Here is a 17737-nt window from a genome sequence, read left to right as displayed (position 1 = left end):
GAATCCGCTTTAGCATGATTGCCAACTCGATGTATAAACCACTGTAAAGTGGCTTGATGGATTGAACTGTTTACTTCTTTTACTTGTTTGCGATGTCAGCTTTTGTAAATTACCTCAATGTTTCCTTCATGAATGAGAGAAAAATATTACAAATAAATAGAATCATGTGAAGACCAGATATCACATCAAGTCATGTGCAGTAAAATGAGTATATGTGAACATCCAGCTCAAAACCCACGAAAAGTCACAGCCAATAACAATTCTCTGATATTGACCCAAAATATGTCACTCGTGGTGACCGACTCAAGATTTGTAAGTTTGTCTTTACCTGGGAGAGTAATCTTTTCTCTTGCCTACTGTCAAAATTTGGTGACTTAAAATTAAACTGAGATCAAGATACAGTTTGACCTCGATTATTCGGCCTCCTTTTATCCGGAAATCTCTTATTATCCGGACGCGTTCATTCAGTGAAGGACTTTTTTTTTTATCCAAAAATTGGGAAAAAACAGTGACTTTCATGGATCTATTTCACTAATTTCATAAGATATGCATGATAGGTTTCTCAATATCTAATGAGGTAAAACATGTATGATTTTCACATAAAGATAGTATATACTTTATTTTTGTGAAGAAGAGATTACAATTTTGCGCAGGCTAGCATAGATTACACCACCGTTGCGGGGTACACTACCTGCCTAGCTGCCAGTGCACTGGGACGGCAGCTATATACATTAACCAGGGGCGGATCCAGGAATTCTGTAAAGGGGGGCATGATTAATATTTCTGGTGCCACTTCCGGGTTTCATTTCATTTTTTTTCTTTTTATTTCTTTTGTTTTTAACGAAAAATAAAGGGGGGGGGGGTGTGCGCCGGTTGCGCCCCCCCTGTGGATCCGCCACTGTTAACATTGTGTCTCTCATATCCGGCCAATTCGCTTATCCGGATGAGCGCTGGTCCCGACATGGCCGGATAATCGAGCTCGAACTGTATTAGCAATTTTTGTTGTCCATGTATTTTCCTTTTCATACAGAAACTGCTTTTACTGTGAAATAGGACATGTTTTCATCGATACTTCTGCACAGCACACTTGAGCAATCCAAGTCTTTAAATCCCGTTTTCTCCCTTTTCATTGAAATTGCACCTCCTAACTCTCTTATTTTGATCACTTTTTTTTGAATTTTTGTCAATTAGGATGGTCCAATTTTAAAAAGTTATATATCGTTTGAAATCTTAGAGCTCTGTCTTGATTAAACAATGTACTAGAAGAGTAGAAGTTAATGTTGACCTACTTTTTGTGGGTTTTTAGCTGGGCGGTCACATATTTGAAAAGTTCTAAAGCTTTGACTGATCTATCTTGTAAGTTTTATATGTATTTCATTCCTAAGCACCTAATGGTGAACATAAAAGATACATATTGAAAAAGCCCAGGGAATTAGGTATAGTGTATACATGTACTGATGTCTGGCCTTGTGAATTCCAATGTCTACATGATCATTAGCCTTTGTGCTTTTCCAGCCTCCAAGATTGTCCATAGTGAGTGTTTGTTAAATCCAAAGCAGGTGTGTACACCATCAGTTGTTCTTTAAAAGCATGAACACATGAATGGCCAAACTGGGACACACCAACATAATTATATGCACACACACACACACACACACACACACACACACATAATATGCAAAGTGTTACAATTTTAGCTTGACATACCTTACTAGGGATCCATTTTATGTGTGCAAACCCATACAGGTCCTGTCCAGTGAGGCATCAGAACTACTGCCCATCTATAACAGTGCTGTCTCACGTTACTACAAGACACCAACACCGGCCAGTGACTGGAGTACACCAGGCTACTTCATCCGAAACTACACAACTCGACGATATGGGAAATAGGGTCCTACCTGTGCTCTCATTGTCTCAACTCAATTTCAGATGTCTGTGATTTCTACTGGATCTGAAATACGTAAACAAAAAAGCCTGACTCTATGTTGGCCACTTATGGTAGAGTGGTGAGAAACATAATTTGTCATGGCAAGCGGATGGGAAGCTGCCAATCACAGAAGATTTAGAGTTCCAGGGACAGTCATATTCAGAACACTTGTACTGCTGAGCTGATCTTGATAGCAGAGAGAAGAAATAAAAATGAATTCATCGTGCAAACATCTGTGGATAAAAAGGCACTGTGACAAACTTGCATACCAAAGCTTACAAATGTGTTTGTGTCATGTTTGGAGCCCTGAGTAGAAACTTAACTCTGGTTTCAAGACTTGGTCTTGTCTTCTTACATAAAGCTTATGTTACATATGTACAAGTGTGTTCCCAATGTTAGTATCACAGCTTGACTGTAGACAGTCCTTCAACATAATGGTCAGTTTTGGGATTTCAGTCTTTGGTCTACTGGTTTATATTTTGACATGAACTGGTATCAATGGAGAAAAAAAATTCAACTAAAGTTAGTATAGTTTATGATGTCTGATAGAATGTCATCATTATTTAGCCAATGGTGGAAATGGTATTAAGTGGAGGAGGTAATGTGGCTGCTGAAAGTTAAGGTTTATCCTTGAAAATTTGATTTGACTTTATATTTTGTGGGTTTTATCAATGCAGTCTCATCATCAATTTTCTGAAATCTATTTTTGTTAGTTATGTGGTTTTACTCTTGGGAGTATGTTGCCAGTTTTACTTGCTTGCTCTTAAGTAGAGAGCATTGTAAATATGTGATTTTAATTATACATTTATGTAGTACAAATATCTGTCAACATGCTGTAAATTATGAGTGTACAGTATCAGTATCAGTGGCGATCAAATTGCAGCTAGTTATGTGGGCATTAACAAAGAGGAAAGAGTGATAATTTGATGAATTTGATAGGATTTGATTATCTGTTAGTACGGAGACTTTTGGTACTACAGTTGGAAGTTTTTGCATGTTTACTCTTCATGTTTTACAGCAAAATTTGTGAGACAAATGAGAAGATCAGGAATTCTACACTTACTGAGTGTTTTTTTTTTTTTTTTTTTACGTCTCTCACGTTTGGACAATCTTTATCTTGCTCTTTTACGAGACACAGGTTGGTATTAAAGTCCTAATACATGGCTTATTCAAATGAAATTGTTCCAGGCAAACTTTTTGAGTAACACACATTCCTTTTGTATTATTCTTTACAGATTACACAAGCATTGTAAGCAAATCATCATTATTTCAACCTCCAAATATACCTGTACTCTACTGATTGCCAATGTAGTAGGTTATTATGCTACCAATGTATTATCCCTTTGCGTACCAAGCTTTTCATTATTTCTCAGTTGTCCATCCAAACTGGACGTAGTTGTACAAGGTAGCAAGCCCATTCAATTGTAGCAATGTTTCTAAGGCCAACAGAAAAGTTATGGCCACAAAACGGAGGTGGGGGGGGGGGGGGTAATATTTGTTTATTGACATATAGTTTCCAGGCTATCTGTGCCAGTTGATAAAGAAATCACCAAGGTGTCTGTGCCATTTGACAAAAAAAAAAAAAAAAGAAAGTGCAGTAGGAGGTCATCTCTTCATTGATATATGGAGAAAACATTGTAGTCTGTATATGAGCTACAAGGTGTCAGAAATTCTAGAGTTTTCTCTTTTTCTGTTAATAGAATTTTTGCCTCAATAGATTAACAAAACAAAAAAAAATCTTGAAGAAATCCTATTTGATAGCTTTGTTGCTCATGTGTCATGTATGATTTTATGATGATTGGGGCCAATATGAGATGAACAATGAGTAAATACTTTAAGCATCTATTTTATGTCTCTTCCCAAGAGTGTTGAAGGCATTTATTACGTTTTTGGGGTGGTATGTCCGTCAGTCTCTTTGTGCCATGTCTCTTTTCTGGGATTCAAGAGGAACAGTTCTGCAGATTGCCTGAGAACTTGGTTTGGTATACTGCATGAGCTGTAGATGCATTGACTAGATAGACAACTAGCAGATCATCACAGAAGTTTGGCTACAGATTTGTAAATCCAGTGATATGTGATTTTTGTCTTATGGACATTAATGAAATGGGAAATAATTCATGAGTACAGATACGGTCAATCCTTGGTCAGTGGTCAAGATGGATGACCTTTGTTCAAAGGCAAATGAGGAGCCACATACTTATGGCTTATACATGTATAGTGAATGCGTGATAGATTGGAGGCATCTGAAAGTCAACTGCGTGCTGGAGTCGAATTGCTGTAGTTACGTTTAAATGTCTTTGAGCACATATGATCATAATTTTCTTCTGTTTCTAGTTTATTTTCATGAATGATTTCACTGAAATTTGTGAACTTGAGAAACTCACAGAATCACACTCTGTTGTTGTAGTTCAGCTTCGGAGTAGACAAGGTGATTACAAGATGCAATAGTACTGCTTAGCAATGCACTGAGTGTGGAAATGTTGCAATAAGATGGAGGTGTTGTTTTCATCCTGTCATATCATGATAGGGAATTCTCACATGATTGATGGTTCTTTCACCAGTTCATGATTGATATTGTGTGCTGAGCTTTGCTGCCTGTTGGAATGATGTAATCCTGAGCGTGCTTATAATGTTTTCCTTATATTGATACTCAAAAGTCAGTTTGATTACAAACATTAATGCAGTTTGAGCCTAACTACAGTAATTCAGTGTTCTCTGCTCTGTCTAGTCTCAAATGAAATGCTTCATCATGCTGTTGTTCGTTTTTTATGCACTCTTTGTTTGCTGAGTGTAAAGAGCGAAGTGTCCTCAAACTGGAAAGGTGGTGCTACAATTCAGTTGTATTATAATCAGCTCACTTTTGAGTTACTTTTAGACAAGATGTTGCCAACCTTTGCAGTGTTATCCTACAGCAGAACAGCCACCTTTAAGCAAGCATGGCTTTAACAAGATTACTGTTATAGTGAGGTAATTCTGAATTATAAACCCCACCCCAACTATCGTGTATTTGTTGGTTTGATATAGTGAGGTTATAACTGCAGGCTCGTTTCTATTTTTCCCTGGATTTATTCAGAGCTTAAGACATTTTGCTTGACATGCATTGCTGACTGGTTGGCTGAATGTAGCTAAACTGAAATGATCTGGTAGGGAAGAAGTGTGTCAAACTCTTATATCAGAGTAGGGTGTGGTACTGAATGTTATTGTATGGCCTTTCACATTCCTTTAGAGAGTCATTCATTTTAGAAACTGCTGAATTGTATCATTAGATAGAGAATTTTTTTAAAAGGACACTTTAAGTGATCAAAAACCTATTAACCACTGTACACCTTCATAGGTAAACATATACATTTAACAAATGTTCGGAGGAAATAACATTTTAAGCCCTTATTATATTTTCCTCATTTAATTTTATAGACACTTATTATTCTTTTAGTGACATGAATGCCTTGATACACATTATGATCTCACAATCTTGATGTGACCGCTATATAACTTTGTCCATCCATTCATCCCATGTGACATTTCGAAAATGTCTTTTTCTTGAACAAGAGAGAGTGGCTTTGACTAGGGCAAATTGGTGATTCCAGAAACATTGTTAAATTGGGGCTTTCTTTTAAATCAGCGATATTAATGTGCCAAGGTCTGTGCTAAATATGTGATCTCTCAGAGTTGTGCAAATGTCACAGCCATAAAACAAAATGAAGTGCACAAAAAGGTGTTGACTATTTAAATTGGAAGGAAGAGTGAGACCCTGTGTTTCAAAGGGGATAAGATGTGCATTGTACATGTATTATCATACTGTCAGTGGGTTTAACTGGTTTACAAGATGTCAGCAATTGTTGCAGTCTTGGATTGAGAAGAGATACTTCCATTAATTGTGTGATTTATTTGTGTATAATACTAATATATAACATTATATGTGACACTGCACCTCAAAACAAACAAAAAGTCGCCAGACATGAATTTTTAGTTAAGATCATATTCTGAAAGAGCAGACTTTAATCTTTAACCCTAAAAGGGCCGGGGGGGGGGCGGAATCCGCCCCCCCCTCGACGTTTCGCGCTATAATTCTGTTACGCGAGAAGGCCTCGTCGCGAGGCTTCTTGACTTTGTTTGTTCAAGTCTCGCGCAACTTTTGAGACCAAATTTGCGACGTCCGCGCGTATTTTTGCGAAGCCACGCCCATTTTTGTAACGGAATGTCGCCCCAAAACGGGCACAATTTTGTGATTTTGTGTACATTTCCTATGGAAAACAGTGCTCTGTCGTGAAAGTCATAAAAACCTGATTATTTTTACAATTAATCACTTTCATTGATTAGTTTTGTGCTAATTATGGTAGAAAAGTGGTCAGTGAAAATTTCCAATGAAAAAACAAAGAAAAAACAAAAGTTGAAAAACAAAGAAATACATAAGAAATTCTGAAAACAATAAAATACATAAGAATTGAAATGAATTTTGGAAGTTTTTGTGATGTACAATCGTTGAATATGCTGCAACAGATTTACAGACCAAAAATTAGACTCTCAATGCTTTTAATTAGGCTAAAATATGATCTTGAGCTTAATTTGCATAATTAATTAATTAAAATTAGAAATTGATTGTTTCAAAAAATCTTATGACACAATCTTGTAGATTATGACGCAGGTCTCACGCATGCAAAATTTCATCGCGATCGCGCCACCGATGGCCGAGATCTCAGGGGGGGGCGGAATCCGCCCCCCCCCCGGCCTGAGCATAGCCAAAAAAGCCCGGCCCCTTTAGGGTTAAAATGATGTATAACTCAAATCAAATGGACTCTGCTAACCTATCTAAATATTGGAAAGAAAGCACAAACTCAGGAAAAGTGTGAACTGAGAAAAGAGGCTCTGAAGTACAGTGTCTATTCAAGCGCTTAATCTTTACCAAACCGTGCTGGCTGTGCGATGAATGGGACAAAAAACAGGAAGTAAACCACCAGAAAAACAACAATGAAGGGATTATCAGATTAAATTGAAATTAAGCATACCTCATTAACACATTTTGTCAATACTTAATGCCAACTTTCAAAGCAGTAGCACTATCCTTTCAAAAGTTATTAGAGTTGAAAGTGAAGAGTGTGGACAAGGTTTTTCAGAAATGAAAAAGGGATTCTAAAGACACACCTAATCACACTATTCTGCCAAAAATGTTCGAGATAAACTGCTAAAAAAACACACTTTCCTGCCCGTTTTATGATACCAAATTTTAGCATAATGTAAAAGAAGACACGCTCTTTCAGAAAATATGAAAAAGTCAAGTTCGGCTAGGTTGACCCATTTCACTTATTTTCAGTCCTCACGCAAAATCAGTGTGTGCGACTTTATGTTCGTTTTGAGGTGCATGGTCACATATATAATACTATATGATATAATACTAATATAATATTCTCTTTATATTTCCTTTCGTAACACCCCCTCCCCTCCCCCCCCCCCCCCTTCTGTGGGTTTTCTCTGTCTCTTCTCTATTTCATGCTTCATACATAATCGGTGATACCTCACAGAGTCGCCTTCACAAGTGCAGTAGTCTTGGTACAAGGATGAATTATCGTAATAATTATGGTTATTTACCCAGGGATCATCCTGAACACAAAGAAAGCATACTCAGGGGTCAATGGAGAGACACTTTGTGCATGAGCAAGACATTTTTAATCAGGCATGCTGCCATGCTGTGCTTGAGCCGATTCTTTCCTCTTGGAAAAATAGCAATGCTGAACACCAAAGTTTAGTCACATCTAATCTTCACTATGGTAAATATATTTTGAATACATATTGGTGGTAAGTGTCATATCAAACAACTCTTTCGAAGTACCAATCAGTTTTCCTCACTATTTTGTTAGAGTGCCAATTGAATTTAGGTCATTGAGCTACTCATTTTCAAAACTATGTAAAATAGAATCCGTGTTTTAAATGCACAATTTAAGTCTTTGTAATTTTGATATTTCCTTTTTATTGCATGTATCAGCAGCTATGTTTTTTGGAGTACATGTAACTGTGATATACACAGTGCCGCCAAGTATTATCAGTACAAACAAACTTGTAGCAGTACTCAAGGGTCATAATGAATGTGTCACTATGGCAATGTAGGATAAAGCTGCTGTTTTTGTCTCTTTTCAAAACGTCTACCTGCCATCCATGTTCATGATGTGCATGCATGGTGATGTTCACATTCAGTGGATTTTTTTTTTCCTTTTTTAATTTTGAGTCTTCTGTCATCATAACAAACATGTACTGCCCATGATGTTTGTTACACATGTGTGTTCATTCTTTTCTTGTTCACATTCTGGGGATGACTGAACTGAGAAGAAGAAATTATGTACAGGAAGTTAGTCCTGATAGTAACAGTATGCTGCAGTTGAATATGGAAAACATCAGATGTAATTGCTGAGGTACATTTAAGCTTTGGTTCTTATATTTTTTTTTTTCTTTTACAGCAATATGGATACAAGAGATCTTCTCGTCTAATTTCTTTTTTTAGTCTTGTTTAATTCCCACAAAAGTCCTGATACAGACCTAAGGCCTTTTTACTTCAACAATCTGATTGCGTCTTTGAGATTTTACATCAGATACTGAAGAAAGTTGTCTGGAAAAGTTTTCAAAATGTGTGCAAGATAAGAACAATACGCTTATAGTCTCTTTTGTTTCTACAACCGACACAGATATAATGTACTGTCAAACACATTTCATCAAATATTGCAAGATGAAATAAAAATTGTTTCTCTCTCTCTGGAGATGCCAGCATTCATATTCATGCTGTGTTATAACAGGAAATTCAATGTTGTACCTTTTGAATGACAATAAAATGTTCTTTATTGTAATCAGCATGAAGCTGTATTTGAGTTTTAAAGTGCCATCATTGTCTGCTAAGAAATTGTAAATGGAAAGCAAGCTTGACGGAGTGTTTTCATTGTTTAGGTATCTGTGTATCTGCCTTGTGATAGGAGGAAGGTTATAGGAGGGAAGTGACAAAAAGGGGGAAGAGGAAGAATGTGAGATGATAATGATGATGAAACGATGTTTATATAGCAGCATTTATGTACCGCCATTTATCTGTAGAAACATTCAAAGGCGACCAGCTCCCATGATGTGTCACACATTATTCATAAAGTTGCTGGATAAATAATGAAATTATTGACCCAAGGTCCAACCACAACATCCCTTTATCTGGTTGTAGTACGATCATTGATGATGATGGTGATGATGATGATGATGATAATAATAATAATAACAATAATAACAATAAATAACTGTTTCTTACCAAGCGCTCTTACAGGCAACTGATCAGAGCGTCGTTACAACATAAACGATGACATCTCAATCATGCTTTGAACAGTTTGTCTTTAAGTTCCTTTTTCAAAGTATCTTCTGTATCACACAGACGGAGTTTTGGTAGAGTGTTCCAGGTATTGGTACATTTTACTAGCCATAAAAATTACTCGTAACTACGCCAATGTATCTGATATACTAAAGTGAACTTTATTTTAGCCCTTTTCTGGTTACGTCCATGTGGTTGAATGCCTTTCATACACACACATCTTTACTTAGCTTACGAGTATTAACCATTGGCTTAGTAGATCATTAATACTAGAATTTTGTCTCTATAATCGCAAGAATTAAAGGGACATTCCAGACAATTTTCATAATTTCACATCATGTAGTACATAAATCGATAACTCCCTGTATAGACTTGTGGAATTTATTGTGGTTCTTGAGCAGAGAATCAATACTTTGAAAAACCTTAAACAAATTACACTGAACAAGGATGATGACATAGAAGGTTCACATATTTCAGAAATGATAGCAGTGTAATTCCATAACAATACCGCTTAATTGCTTGCGAGTTCACCTGTCTATAATCTATGCATGCCTTCTTCTTCAGTTCTGCTTCCTTGAGCCCCAACTCATGCATTCTTATGGTGACTCTGCCATGTCATCATCCTTGTTCATTGCAATTTGTTCTATTTTTTGAAAATATTCTTATTCTTCATCCCAATTATCACAAATTCTGAAACTCTGTCCTCAGTATAACTAATTCATAGTTGTACAAATGTAAAAATCTGAGAATCACCCGGAGGTCTCCTTTAATAACTTGTTCTTGTCTGATTTTTTTTTTAATTAACAAAATTGAACAGATTTGAAGCGTCAGAGCACAACTGCAAATCATGATATTGAAGTATGATCCTAGTATTGAACATGAGGCCCTCAGTGTATTCTCCCTTTTTGAAACATATATTGAACTCAATTATTACTCATCATATATTTTTCTTTTTTTGTATCCTTTTAGTCAAGTTGATTCGAAGTTCCCAATATCCATTTCACTGGTAGTTCTCTCGTAAAACATTTTGTTAGGAAACAAAGGATCAATGTTAGCCCTACGCTAGTGTTTGTTTCCTTAGCAATCAATCTTTATCATTTACTTTGTTCTACCTAACACTGATAAGGAGATAAAACGTACAGAATTTTCTCAGTTGCTCTTCGACGGTCGTAGAGAGAACGTGAACAGGCAGAAAGGAGAAATACTTTAAATTTTGCTCTCCTCCACAGCCAATGTTTAATTTGACTGACATATTTCTGATTTCTTACAAATATCTGAATCGCAGTTAGCACTGTATTCGACATTTTCATGTGGTACCCAAAATATCTTTAAAGCCCATTTGAACCTGTTGTTAAGCCTTTATGTATCTTCTGAAAATGCCTAACATGCCTAAGTCGGGTAGTATAGAGTAGCTAGATTGGTGCAAATGTTTCTTCCTCAATTCAAAACTACTCCGTCTGAATTAGGTCTACTTTGTTTGCTTTTAAACAAAGTAGCGTGGAAATAAATTAGCTGAAAATCTTACCGTGGTAGGGTAAACGTACTCTGGCTTGATAGCTGAAGTGACTAATATTAAGCAATAATTCTGATAAAGTAAGTAATACATAATTATGATATCATTCACCATTTCACCGAGGAAAACATTCAACATACAGGATGACTATAGTGCTTCCATCCAACTAAACATCTCGTATTATTTATAAAACTAAAGGATATCTTTATTGCAAATTTGTCTAAGCTATCCAAGTTTATTCTCGTTCAAGTGTTACTGTGTGACCGAGTTATTTAAACTATACAGACGCCATTCAGGTAAACGTACTGGCAAACTTACTAGCAATTGATTATTGGTAAACAGTTTGTAATTGTTTGTAATAAATTTGGCCCTGCTGAATATTTTCTTTAAAAATTAAGTTTGAACTCAAAATGTAGAAATAAAATGTAATTCCTAGGTGCTAAATTTTCATTAGTTAAAACCAAGTTATATTTGACTGTTACGTTTCATAAATAAATAAGAACAGACGTTTCACGCAACTGGCAACAGTGGCCATCAGAGACTACAGTGTGTAATACAGGCTGGAAAATCATTGTGTAAGGGAGCGCACAAGGGACGCTAGACACAAAGTTGATAATAGTGACATGATAGAACTATTCGGGTTGACATGCAATAAGTAAATTTATAATCTTGCTCGTAGATATACTAAGAGATTACAGTAGCACATTGAATATTTGTTAGTTTCTATGTCTATCTATAAATATTTCCCTTCCAAATAATGATTTCTGATAGCAATGTTTTCTGCACTCAGGACTATTCCCCGTCCCCCTGGCTCACCACGGAGCCCTTGGTCGAGCGATAGTGGCAGATGTTAACCACACCGTTGTATGTGCTCTCTTTCGTTTGACTCAACGCACCGAAACGGCCTTTGCTGGCCACCCCAACGTTGACGGGTTTCTCCGTTCCCATGGAAACAGGCTGGGTTTGGCCGTTAGCCGTCACGCACTCTAGCTTGGTGTGAAGTGCGTTGGTATTCTCCATGTCGTTCGGCTGCAGCTTGTGGTCGAGGTCCTGGTCGGTGTTTTGTACCTCAGGATTGGTTTCTTCTCTCTCGTTGTCCTTGGTGGCATTGTCGCCGGTGTCGTCTGTTCCAGGGCCAGTGGGTAGTTTAGCCTCTTCGTCATGGTTTTCTTCCTTGTGATCTGCCTCCTCCTCCTCCCCCTCCTCCTCCTCCTCCTCCTCCTCCTCCTCGTGCTCCTCCTGAGCCTCCTCGCTGCCGGTACAGCCATTCTGGATGTGATTGTTGCTGCCAAACACCTCATCGTCGATTTCAAAGCCCGGGTCATCTTCACAGGGGGACGGCAAACCACTGGAGGTATCTTCGAAGCTGTAGTAGGCGTTGAAAGGGTAGCCATAGCCCTCCGCTTCTTCGGACATTGCGCGACGACCCAGCTTCTTCCGGTAGTTTAGTAGCTTGGTGAGGCAGCCCTTCCTTTCGCGCCCTGTGCGTGTAGATGAGGACATCAATACAAGTATGAATATGATGGACAATGTTTAATTTCTTCTCATAGTTCCGGAGATGTTCCGTGTGTGTTCTTTATCTCGTGTTTGTGAGAGTATGTGTGTACACGCGTGTTTGTTTGTAATCGATTGTGGTCTTTTGCATCTTGAATAACCTCGCTTTCCGGAAAAGTACAAGTACCAATGAAGAGGGTAAAGATTCTACCCCAAATAAGTTTCAGTTCAGTTTTGTAAAGGTTTTATTTAAGAATCAGTGCAACGAAATGCATACGAGACACGAGGTCAGCATCTAGATTCACTATCATTTGCATCTATAAAGCACACGTGGGTTGAAGAAACAGTGTTGCAAAATAAATGAGTCAATATTGCAGGATTCTGTAAAAGCAAAAAAAAAAAAAAAAAAAAAAAACAACCAACCAAACAAACAAACAAACAAACAACAACCTAGATTTTACAATCACGTGGACACAAACACGACAACCACGAAACTTCATGGTGCACCAATGCAGTGCTTGCAGAGGCAATGAAATGGTGCTTAAAGGGACTGCACAGTACTGGTTGAGGTGGGGATTCATGTTTTGAACATTCCTAAGTGAGATAATGAAAAGCCTCTTATGAAATATGAAAGAGCATGTAATTTTAGGAAGGATTCAACGTTTATTTGATGAAAATTGGTTTTCAAATGGCTGAGATATCCAAAAAAGTGCTAATAATTAAAGGCGACATGCCACAACTTTATTAGTATCTCTTTGTTTCACCTTGTTTGTGGATATCTCAGCCATTTCAAAACCGATTTTCATCGAATAAACTTTTGATACCCCTTAGAACTGCATGCTCTTTGACATCTCATAGAGTGGTTTCTGAATATCTCGCAAAACATTAAAAGCTAAATCCTCACCTCGACCAGAACTGTACACACCCTTTAATATAAAACTGAAAATGTAACAAATTAACAAAGTATGATGCTGCATATCTCCCGAACCTGTCAGTTTAACATTGAATGTCTTGTTGCGATGACACTGAGAACGAGAATAATCGATGATCGATTTCATTTCATGAACACTCGACATTTTAATGGAAAAAAAAAACTGACAAAATCTGCTATTACTATCAACGTTGTCATCACTATTACCATTATGTTCAGTACATTGCTAAAGAACTATTATCATCATCACTATCATTGTCATTTTCATTAGGGGCGTTAACTTTCTAGACGGTTTGTTACTTTTCATTGCTTTTAAGGTACCTTTAAATTGGATGCATATACAGTATATGATATATGATATGGCCAAGAGTAGCGAGTAAGAAAGACCTGAAAGTGAAACATACATGTATATTCCTGTTGAAGCATCATTTCCTTGTTTATAAGTACTATTGCAAGTTCTTGAAGAACATTTTCGTCTTCCAAAAATCAAATTCACACGTCCAGAAATGACTTATGTACTGAAAGACTGATGAAGCAGTTTCTCAGAAAGTTAGGAGATACGAAAAATAAAAATGAACATAAAACACCAACACGCATGAATGAATAGATAGTCTCACACGCTGAAAGCGATTTGCTCTGCAGGAAAAAGCGGAATGGCTAACGGACATCTTAAATGTCCATCTAAAAAAATCTAAAATAACAGATTGTGCTAGTGGTGTTGCATATACAGTAAAAGGGGAAAACATAAAATGCACGCCTGGTATTGTACTACAAGAAAATAATTATCATCTCAGTTTTTGAAAGACGGATAATATTCAGTAAACTCCCATTTGGTAGGCACCTATTATGCAGAGAACATCTCGTTCTAGTACAAAACAAACAAACAGAACAACACAAGATACTCCTATATTTACGACACAATCAGCGCAGTCTATTGCATTTTATTTATTTTTAAAGTAGAATTTAATTGACCAGTTGCGTTGAATGGATATTCACACATCTAACGGAAAATCATAATTATGACACGGCCGTCTTCACAGATTTCTAGCCAGACAATGTGTAGCAAAAGAAAATCCATTAAGCAAGGTTAGGCACACTAAATGCGCATAGGAATCTCCTGTAAGGACTGTGCCGGTAGTTTTAAAGAAATGAGAACAAGGTGTAATACGCACAAGACAGTAGTAAAAATTGACGGGTTGAATGATGAAACAAAACGTACGGGGAATGGGGTGCATCTGCTTTAAAGCAACTATGCTCTTTCATGCAACCACGGCCTCCAGCTTGCCTGGTTTTATGAGAACTGGTCCAACATCCTTCCTTGCTCTTTCCTCATTCTCCTCCTCTTCCTCCTCCCCGTTTTCACCCGCCGATGGCGCTTTCCTCTCTTCATCGTTTTCGATTGGTTCGTTGTTATTTTCCCAGCGCAGTTTCTGGGGTCGAGGCTGTTTAGGGCCGCCAGTGAGATTTAGCGCACCTGGCCAGGAAGCCATGCGGGTAGGCACGTTGGCCACGATGTCGGTGGTGACGAAGATTTCCCGCGCTGTGCCTTGGATGAGGCGCCAATCTTTAAAGATATCATCCTCGGTGGTCTCGGTAGACGTGACTGTGAACCTGATGACATAGAGACCCTTGATAGAGGCGGGAACCATGTAGATCTTGCCGCTTAGATTCAGGCGCCGAAGGAGTTCCTCACTAAAAGCGTTGGGACCCTTTGAGACAGGAGATAAGTATAAAGACACTATGACTCGTTATGAACATTCGGTAGGATGGGCGTGACTTATTGTAGGTTTGATTTACACTCGAGTTACGGCAGGACTTTCATCACAAACCAAGTGATTGTCCTGAATCCGAACTACCGCTGTTCGATAGAAGGTCTACATGTTCCGACAAGAAGACATTTTACCTTCAATCGAAAGACGACCAAGCCCAGAATTCTCTCCGCAGGAATCTCGAATGCAGCATCGTTAGAGACCAGCTCTTCGAAGTACCGCGCCCTTCGTACACCCTAGAACGGAGAGAAGAAATCAATAATAATGGTAATAGTAGTAGTAATAGTAATAGTAATAGTAATAATGATAATGATGATGATGATAATAATAATAATAATAATAATGATAATAATAATAATAAGGTCTTATTTATCCACGGTAGCCTCTTCAGTGTTGCCACTGCTCTACCAGAGGGCCCTGCCATTATCATTAGGCTAGCGTTGCCAGGTACCCATTTGTACACCTGGGTCGAGAGGGACTTTGTGGGTAAAAAAAAAAAAAAATCTTGTCTAAAGACGTAAGCACTGGGCAGGAATTGAACTCGGGTCCTCCAATATTAGGCGTCGGGAGTAGTATATCCGCCAGTGATATCCGCTATGCCACAGCGCCCCCATTGAGTTGAATTAATGGTTAGCATTAAGTTCTTTAACTTTTTTTACGCGTTGTTTTTTAAAGATAATGCAACACACAATCTCGTACAAGGATCTTTGTACGGTTGATGGACCAGGTTGTCTGTGTGTTCTTCACCTTGACATGCTGGTGTTCAACTGTCTAAAAAAGCAAGGTTTATTTCCAGTAATAATTTAAGCCGGCCATCCTCAAACAAAACGTCGAAACATTTCTAGAATGGTAGGATTGACACGTTTGCCTTATTAAAAAAGATAGATAAAAAATGAACTTTTTGTTGTGATTTGCCCAGCTTGAAATATGATGTGCATGGAAAGCCGTGACTCGTTACGTACCCTGCGGACGTGTTCCTGTAGCTTCTTGACGCCAAAAGAGCGAAGCACGAACCAGAGCTTCAGCGAACGGAACCTCCGGCTGAGAGGTATCTGCCAATGCTGAGGAAAGAGAAATCATGGCCAGCAACTTAAAGACGTTTTCATAATCACAACAGTATAGACTTGCATGCATTTTGCATGGCAAACCACACTGATTTAGATACGGACAGGCGGAGTTATCTTTCATAATACCAGTGTCATAATATGTCGCACAAACCATCGTTCCCTACAAGACAAGCGTTAGTTTGGTCTTACCTATTTTACTTCGGCATATCGCGTGTATGTCTTTCACTTTACAGGTATGGAAGCAGAATTTGGCTTCACAGTGAATTCGACACAGCCCATTAAATGTATACATGTATCTATCATGATAAATTATTGCTTTGCATGCAGGAAGGCGCTTGTTTTCGGAAAGGCTGTTGATGACATCAATAGTTGCACAGAGGATGACAAGGACTACTCCATTCATATGGAATAAGTAAAGTGCTTCTTGAGGAAACATGATTCTTACCATGAGGTCGATGGCAGTACCCTGTTTGTCGTGTCTGAGGTAGAGAGGTCTCACACAGAACGCCCTCTCCAGCGTCTTCCCGTCACGAATCCTACATGGTCACGTGATAATGAGACAGCATCAATGACTCACATTATTCCCCTTACTCTTCCCATAGAACCCAATCCTTTGTCAGTGTACGAGAATTTTGTCAAATCATTATAATCATGATCTTGCCCTCATCACATTTCTGTATGATACAGTCATAGAGTCTGATAAGAAAAGAAGGATAAAATAGTTTCCTCATCTCAATATCAGTTCTTGAGTCCTTTCTACTCGAGGACCTTCCTTTCTGTTTGAATTGGTCAACACAATTTGAGCATCAGCCATATTAGCGAGCTTTAGATCTGCCACGCCAAAGCTAATATGGCTAAGACTGTAAGACGACGCAGCCTCCTAGGTTGGACAATGAAAACAGCCGTCTTGCGCATGTGCAGAACACCACTTGTGGCCGAATTAGCGTCATCTTATCGTTCGCGATGCAGGTCTAAATCCCTCTACTAGTATTATAAGCACCGGGTATTGATGTCAGAGTCAGCATATGATTTACGGTCTCTCATCGAGTGATTTGGTAATAGAGTACTTCAGGGCAAAAGTGCATGATTGGGAACTTTCGTGTTCATGGAATGGGAAAGATTATGACACCAGCGATTAATGCGTTATGAATGAAATTTCGTTTTGATCTATACGTCTGAATTCTCGGCCTTAAATGTCTGGAAATGTCTCAAATATATGGAAGTTGCCTAGTACATAACCCAATTCATCACTGATCGGGTCTGGTTGCTATTTACCACATCGCTGTGCAGTCGAAGTGGACCATTAGCCATTTGCTAGGGTTGAAAGCAAACGACTGCACCTTCTCGACTCCGCGGAGATAGCCCCGGAACTCCGGGCAGACGAACGCTGTCCCGGCGTAGGCCGCGTCAACGTGTAGCCACAAATTTTCTTCTTCACCTAAATAGAAAGTGGATGCATGGAAATTGACATGTCAAATAGGACAAAGTAGTAGTAGATACAGAAAAGGAGGCAGTGTTTCCAGGATAATTTCGAGAAGTGGAACTATTCTACTTCCGCGTGTTGTGTCCAATGAAATGACAGACCTCTGTTTACTTTAGTCAAAATAGGAGCGTTCACATTGGGTTTTGTTCATATTCCGGGTTTCCTTTGCAGTTGTTCGGCAACATCCGAAAACTCAGCGAAAACCCCATTTCTGATTTAATTC

General features: G+C 38.3%; 2 protein-coding genes across 2 annotated transcripts in view; one reads left to right on the top strand and one right to left on the bottom strand.

Annotated features, from left to right (window-relative positions):
* LOC140237975 (pyruvate dehydrogenase (acetyl-transferring) kinase isozyme 2, mitochondrial-like) overlaps positions 1–6097 on the top strand; it is a 35240-nt gene extending 29143 nt beyond the window's left edge. Inside the window, exon 12 of the mRNA XM_072317904.1 lies at positions 1747–6097. Coding sequence (XP_072174005.1) covers positions 1747–1890 — 144 coding nt within the window. The 3' untranslated portion in view covers positions 1891–6097. The remainder of the gene's footprint in view (positions 1–1746) is intronic.
* A 5465-nt stretch (positions 6098–11562) lies between these two features.
* The window catches only part of LOC140238348 (aromatic-L-amino-acid decarboxylase-like), a 30681-nt gene continuing 24506 nt past the window's right edge, over positions 11563–17737 (bottom strand). The window contains exons 9-15 of the mRNA XM_072318281.1: positions 17307–17469; positions 16477–16567; positions 15927–16025; positions 15099–15200; positions 14481–14904; positions 12033–12251; positions 11563–11951 (exon numbers count right to left, since the gene is read on the bottom strand). Coding sequence (XP_072174382.1) covers positions 11563–11951; positions 12033–12251; positions 14481–14904; positions 15099–15200; positions 15927–16025; positions 16477–16567; positions 17307–17469 — 1487 coding nt within the window. The remainder of the gene's footprint in view (positions 11952–12032; positions 12252–14480; positions 14905–15098; positions 15201–15926; positions 16026–16476; positions 16568–17306; positions 17470–17737) is intronic.

This window comes from Diadema setosum, chromosome 14 (genome assembly GCF_964275005.1).
Source record: "Diadema setosum chromosome 14, eeDiaSeto1, whole genome shotgun sequence".
Classification (NCBI taxonomy): domain Eukaryota; kingdom Metazoa; phylum Echinodermata; class Echinoidea; order Diadematoida; family Diadematidae; genus Diadema; species Diadema setosum.
The sequence above is the reverse complement of the archived record's forward strand: the minus strand, read 5'-3'. Positions and strand labels throughout refer to the sequence as shown.